The sequence below is a fragment of the Rhagoletis pomonella genome, unplaced genomic scaffold (assembly GCF_013731165.1).
Source record: "Rhagoletis pomonella isolate Grant_MI unplaced genomic scaffold, Rhpom_1.0 Rhpom_scaffold_07843, whole genome shotgun sequence".
In the NCBI taxonomy this organism is placed as follows: domain Eukaryota; kingdom Metazoa; phylum Arthropoda; class Insecta; order Diptera; family Tephritidae; genus Rhagoletis; species Rhagoletis pomonella.
Window position 1 is genome coordinate 1 of NW_023466370.1, and position 7,590 is coordinate 7,590.

Below are 7,590 nucleotides of genomic sequence, written 5' to 3' on the forward strand. Positions count from 1 at the left end.
AAGTGAGCGCTGGAAAGAGGCAAAAAATTGTGAACTTTGCCTTAACTGCCTTAAGACTGGGCATCGATTACAACAATGCAAATCCACTCACTGTTATCGTTGTAAGGCAGCTCATCACACCCTTTTACATAGGGACATTCCAGAGCAACCAATCCAAAATGTCTCATCTACAGAAAACTCTGCTCAAACAAAGTCAGCTGCATCTTTGGTTTCTATGGCACCTGCATGCGTATCGAACGCACACTCAAGCGCTCAAGAAAGTGAATCCGTCCTGTTGGCTACCGCAACTGTTTTTGTAAAAAAACAAGGCTGGATTGTTTATCCCCTGTCGTGCTATATTAGACTCAGCTTCACAATTTAATTTTGCTACGAACAGGTTGTCCAACCAGCTACAGTTGAAAAAATCAAAATTCCCAATAGCAGTTTCGGGAATTGGTGACTCAGGTATAACAGTTGAATATACCATCGATGTTACCATCAAATCTATCCACAACGACTACACGAACACTATTACGGCGTCCATTATTCCAACCATTACTGAGCGGCAGCCAAACACAACTTTCAGCACATCTCAATGGAACATACCAGATAATATCAAATTGGCCGATCCATCATTCAATACGTCTCGTCGAATTGACCTCTTAATTGGAGCCAGTATATTTTTTGATTTATTGTGTGTTGGCCAATTACGTCTAAAGGAACCAACACACATTTTGCAAAAGACACGTCTTGGCTGGATCGTCTCTGGCGGTAAACAAGGCTCCATCATGAACTCGTCGTGTGCGGTGGCATCAAAGCTCGTCGAAAGCAACGAACCGCATAAATCTCTTGACCAACTGGTGCGTGGTTTTTGGGAGACAGAAAATTGTCTTGAAGGAACTACGAAGGTAAAGAAAGAAGAATTTAATTGTGAAATGCACTTCCAGGCAAACTACTGTCGTTTGGATACTGGTGAGTATTCAGTCCGCCTTCCTGTCAAGCAGGGCATAAACTTGCTTGGTGACTCATACCAACATGCCTTGCGACGACTGATCTCTCTGGAACGACGTTTGCAACGAAACGACAACGTTAGGTTAGTTTTTATCGTTTATGAGAGAATATCTTTAATTAAACCACATGTCTATTGTGGTCGATCCTCCCGATGTGCCAACATATTATCTCCCGCATCACTGCGTTTTCAAAGAAGATAGCACAACAACTAAGCTCCGCGTAGTCTTCGACGGGTCGGCTCGTACAACAAGTGGCTACTCTCTGAATCAAATCCTCATGGCAGGCCCAACGATTCAACCAAAACTTGCACAAACTTTAATTCGATTTAGATCAAATCCCATCGCATTAACAGGTGACATATGCAAAATGTACCGCTGCATACGCATGTCCTCACCAGATGACTAACTTCAGTGCATACTTTGGAGAGAAAATCCGCTGGAAGATGCTAAAACTTACAAATTAGAGACTGTCACATATGGCACACGACCGGCGTCATTCTTAGCTATTAGAGCTATGCATCAGCTGGCTAAAGATGAAGCCGAGTCATACCCTCTTGGTTCTCAGGTAGTTCTGCGAGATTTTTATGTCGATGACATGATAACTGGCCGATACTGCTGAGGAGGCAATTGAAATAATGCAACAAACTTCTCAGCTAATTGCCAAGGGTAACTTTAAATACGCAAGTGGTGTTCAAATGATCAAGCGGTTTTAGCGCAGATTCCTCTGGCTGATAGAGAGAAACTTCTCAAATTCGACGACGGCAGCAGCATAACAAAGGCTCTTGTGTTGCAATCGAACACCGATCGAGATTTATTTTTCTTTGCATTCACTCCATTTCAGAAACCAGGGAGAATAACAAAACCCTCTGCACTTTCCATTATTGCACGTTTGTATGATCCGCTCGGCCTGATCGGATCATTCGTATTAAAGGCAAAAATATTTCTTCAGCGTTTGTGGATGGAAAAACTTGACTGGGACGATAGTTTGCCGATGTCACATGAAACAATTTGGGATAATCTCTACAGTCAATTCGATAGTGTCAAGCATTTACAATTTCCCCGTTTCATCGCTAAGCGGAATGCATCGTTGGAACTGCACGCCTTTTGTGACGCTAGTTTGTCGGCTTATGGTGTTTGTGTGTATGTACGTGCTGACAATGGGAAGGGCGTACATACAAACTTACTTTGTTCAAAGTCGCGTGTTGCTCCAATCAAATTTCTAACTGTGCCGAAGCTCGAGCTATGTGCAGCCCATTTGCTTGCGCAGGCAGTGCACTCCATCGCCCTACTAAACATTTTTCGTTGTAGGTTTTATTGTTGGTCAGACTCTAGTATTGTACTAGCATGGTTGAGAGAGGACTCATCCCGCTTCAACGTCTTCGTGGCCAATCGCATCAGCAGCATTCAAAACCTCACAGATGGTATGGAGTGGCGCTATGTTCCAACAGCTGCAAACCCTGCTGATATACTTTCTCGCGGAGCAACACCAACTGAATTATCTAATTCTGCATTATGGAAACATGGGCCGTCGTTTTTACTCAATGCGCGCAATGAGTGGCCTAAATTTTGCGTTCAGCATCAAGAGCTTCCAGAAGCTCGTAAAAGTTTTTGCTATCTGCATGTTCTGCAGCTGATATTTCAGTAAACTGCAAATACATAAACTCGTGTCCATCCATGCAACGAATCTACGGGTACGCCTATATGTTTACTAAGAAGGATAGCTCTGGTCAATTAACACCTAATCGCATTCAGAATGGAACACACCTCTTAATTCGCATGATACAAATGGTACACTTTTCAGCTGAGTATACTTCACTTCAAAGGAAAGAAGCAGTTCCCTCAACAAGCGCATTGTTTTCTTTATCACCCTTTCTGGATACATTTGGTCTTCTAAGAGTTGGTGGCCGCCACAAAACACAATTTTAGAATTTCAGTCGCGGATTCCCATTATCATGCCAAAACGTCATGCACTTACAATTTCAATGATTAATCATTTTCACTTAAAATATTTACACGTAGGTCCTCAGGCACTGCTTGCAACAATACGGTTACAATATTGGGCAATAGGAGCTCGAAAAACGATAGCACAGGTCGTCAACAAATGCATCATATGCTTTCGTGCCAAACCCAAATTGATGGAGCAAATAATGGCGGAACGAGTACAACCGGCTAGATCATTTTTTACTACAGGAATAGATTTTTGTGGCCCGTTCTACTATCAGTCGGAATTTCGGAATAGACAACCACTGAAGTGCTACATCGCCTTGTTTATTTGCTTTGCCACGAAGGCAGTTCATCTTGAACTTGTCAAAGACCTGTCGACACCTGCGTTTTTGGCTGCATTGCAAAGGTTTATCAGTACACGAGGTAAACCTAAAACAATTTGGACAGACAACGCAACAAACTTTGTTGGAGCCAAAAACGAGTTGCTGGAACTAAGGCGATTATTTTTGAGTAGCGAGCATCAGGAGAAAGCCCGCAAACAATGTGCCGAAGATGACATCGAATGGAAGTCTATACCGCCCAGATCTCCCCATTTTGGAGGACTATGGGAAGCTGCTGTTAAATCAGCGAAATTTCACTTCTATAGAGTCGTAGGTTCTTCGCGGTTGTCTTTCGAAGAGCTCCGCACGCTTATCTGCCAAATCTCGGCAATTATTAATTCTCGACCTCTTATTCCACTTACAGAGCATCCGGATGATCTCGCAGTCCTCACACCCGGCCATTTTTTGATTGGCGGCCCTTTCACAGCTACAGTTGAACCAGACATCACAGATTTAAACATTAACAGACTCAGTCGTTGGCAGCGTATTTCTCACATGCAACAAATATTCTGGAAGAAGGGGAGTACAGAATATCTCACACAGTTACAACAACGATCCAAGTGGCGTACCCAAAGGTAAGATCTAAAAGCAGGTGCTCTAGTACTCATCAAAGATGAATATCTACCGCCGCTTCGCTGGCCGTTGGCACGAGTCATCGACTTAATTCCTGGACCTGATAATATAGCGCGCGTAGCAAAGTTGCAAACAAGTTCAGGAGTCACAAAAAGAGCTATCGCTAAACTATGCTTGCTGCCATTAGATGATCATCTTGAAAGTTTAAACTTTCAACGGGCGGAGGATGTGGGGAACCACTGCAACATATAGTACCCAGCAGTTTGGCTTTGCGGCTGTTTTTTCAATAGTTGTCATTTACACTCAATTCTCACTTAAGCACTACATACTTACTCACATATGCTAAGATTGTGTATTTCTCATTCCACTCATTTTATGTACCACTAATCTTTTGCCATAATTTACTGTAATATTTTTGTACATAAATTTTTGGTATTTAAGAACCTTTCTCAAATTATGTATATTTACTTGGAAACCTACATTGTCGAATAAAGTATATCGTGGTCGAGACAGACCGTAACAAGTCTTATCATTTTCTTTGATTTGCTGGAAGAGACTAGCGCTACCAGAAGATGAGTTTCGCACTTGCCAGATGTGAGGCAGCTGGTTCTTTCCAGTGGGGCTAAGGGCAGTTACCAAGCATTGCTTCCAGATGCGATGGCTCAGGTTTTCGCTCTGTAGTGGCAAGCTGAAAATAAAAAGGGTAATTAGTGACATTGACATTGGACTGTGACGAGCATACTCACGATAGTTTAAGTGAACATTCATGCAATCCGCCAGTCGAGGACAACACCATCTATGCACCAACCATCCACACCATATACACATACCTTAGAAATTCCTATTAATTTATTTTGCATACATACATATCGTTCCTTCTCTGATAAGTGAAGTATTGTTATTGCTAAGGATATAGATAGTTAGTTTAATGATGCAATTCTCCGTTTAGCACATGTAAACGTCGAATTTCGGAAAGTTTCGAAGTCAGTTTTTTTATTATTATTATTTTTAAATCATATGTAGCAGATATTATTAGCCTTTTTACTACCCTTTATTCTCTATGCTAGTAAGTTAAGCCGAATGAAGTGGCGAAACTGGTATAAGTCGTATTCGATCAGATATATATTTTTTATTCTTTTAACATCCATTTGGTTATTAACTAAATCACGGAACGGTAAGTTTATATACCTACACTGTACTGAAATCAAATTTTTCATATTAGCGAAACTGCTTTGAATTATTTTTGAAAATTATTTATTATTTTACGTGTCAGAAAGTTTTTTTGCTGGGTTAATGGAGACATCTGAAGAAACTGGAGACATCTGAAGAAACTGAAGAACCACAAAGAACAAGGTTAGGTATTCTCCCCAACAATAGACCATTTACGCGAAGTGTTGCGAGGTCACTAGAAAACCAAGTAGTGGGTTCCCTGTTCACGCAAATAGATACTGGGGTCGAATATCCAACAGACTTCGTGCCAGTGGACTATTTCAACCGCTGCACAGCTCGAATTTTTGGGCGACAAGTACAAAAGGATTCTGATCCTCCGTGCAACCAAATAATGGTCAAAGACAGCACCGAATCCCTCAGTTTTTCTCGGAAACTGAACCGCATTCTGGAGATGTCAGAACCGTCGGCTCAGGAGGAAATGTTGGAGGGAGCGATAGGAGGTGCAATATCGCGACTGACACAGGAGTCAGCCGGAGGTGGTGAGCCAACAACCACGCCACCAGCAAACAGAATCGACCAAATCAGCCAGATGATGGCGGTGTTAGTGCAACAGAACGCGGTAATGGAAGATTGTATGAATGAGGTCAGGAAAATCCGGACCGATGTGTCGCAGCGCAGCAACCGCGTTGGTGATGTGGAGACTTCGATGCAGGCTCCAGCAGCACCACTACCAGCAGGTACGACTTCAACACCGGACCCAGCGAACTGGCGAGGAAATAGACGACATCCGAACGATAGTAGTAGGTAGTCGCGTGAGAGTGCAGATGGTCATGAACGAAAGAAAGTGGATTTAGACAAGTGGCATTTGAAGTTCGATGGAACCAATAGGGGAATGACAGTGGAAAGCTTCGTCTTTCGCTTGGAACGAATGCGGGTCCAGTATCACCTCTCCTATGATCAGCTTTTTTCCGAGTTCCACTGCTTGGTCACAGGACATGCTCTGAAATGTTACTGGCAGGTCTTAGAAGACCATGCCGATGATGAAACATTCGATTACTTCGAATTAAAGGCAGAACTATTAGCGCAGTACCAATCGGCCGAGTCAGATTACGAGGTGATACGCGAAATCATTAAGCGAAAACAGCACGCACAAGAAAGCTTTGAGGACTTCTCTGCAGATATACATGATCTCACGTTTCGCCTTCGAAAGAAGATCCAAGAAGACGAGTTGGTAAAGATCGTACGGGGAAACCTCAAACTATACTTGGCTAATCTAAATTTCGCCACCAAGATTGGATCGGTGTCTGAACTGAAGTACGAATGTAAGGGAGCTGAAAAACTTATTAAGGAGAATAGGTAGGTAGGAGGACGGTAGAGTCAGGACGGTAAATGAAATAGAAAGTTGTGACACGGTATATCCAGAAGAATGGAAAAACGACAGGGAAATAGAAGGCCGAAACCACTCCGGGGAAAGTAGGAACTCGCTTAATACTACCTCTGCGCCTGACATGTCTAGACCCAAACCCACATCCCTTAATCCAACCTCAAATGTAAGTAATTCGTCCACCGTCCATAGTAATGTCAGTAATGATCTCAAGCAAGTTTTCTGTGCATCCCCGTTCCACCTCATGATGTGTTTTGCTTGTGGAATGCCGGTTGATTATAATAATAATAATAATAGATTGGCGCTTACACATATGTTAGTGTTTGGCCAAGCTTCTCCTCCGATTTGTGGCGTGCGCCTTGATGTTGTCACACAAAGTGGAGGGACCTACAGTTTTAAGCCGACTCCGAACGGCGATTGTATTTTTATGAGAAGCTGTTTTTCATGGCAGAAATACACTCGGAGGTTTGCCATTGCCTGCCGAGGGACGACCGCTGTTAAGAAAAAACCTCTTTTTCTATATATTTGCGATGTTGGTTTGACCATTGTTTGAACCCAGGCATTGTGGAGTGGAAGCGCGCACTGCTTGAAAAAAGTAAATTCGGCTATCGTGAGGTACGTTACTTGGGTTATGTTGTGGGAGATGGATGCATTCGAACGGATGCTAACAAAGTCGCAGCCGTACGAGATTTCCCTCTTCCAAAGAGCCTTAAGCAACTCCGAAGGTTTCTGGGCATGTCAAGATGGTATCGCAGATTCATCCAAAACTACGCGAATATCGCTGCGCCGCTACATGACTGCCTGTCCAAGGACAAAATAAACAAATTTCACATGACCGATGAGGCCATAAAAGCGTTTGAGGCACTGAAACAAAGCCTTATATCCGCCCCAGTACTCGTACATCCGGACTTCTATAGACGATTTTACTTACTATGTGACGCATCGACAGACGGGGTGGGAGGAGTACTCTTCCAACTGGACGCGGACGGGGAAGAAAGACCGATGGCGTATATGTCAGCCAAATTGAATAAGGCACAAAGAAACTATAGCGTGACCGATCTACACCTTTTCCAATAGTATTTCAGAAAAATGCAAATGTATTCCCGAAAACTACTCAATTAATTTTCAGAAAGGGCCAAATGTGTTTCAG

General features: G+C 42.9%; 1 protein-coding gene across 1 annotated transcript; it reads left to right on the forward strand.

The window, feature by feature from the left end:
• Window positions 1–376: 376 nt before the first annotated feature.
• Window positions 377–3,162, forward strand: LOC118755897 (the record flags this gene model as incomplete). Its single annotated transcript, XM_036490700.1, has 2 exons — window positions 377–1,072; window positions 3,009–3,162. Coding segments are annotated over 2 exons (850 nt in total), but the record flags the coding sequence as incomplete, so codon positions are not given.
• Window positions 3,163–7,590: the final 4,428 nt, after the last annotated feature.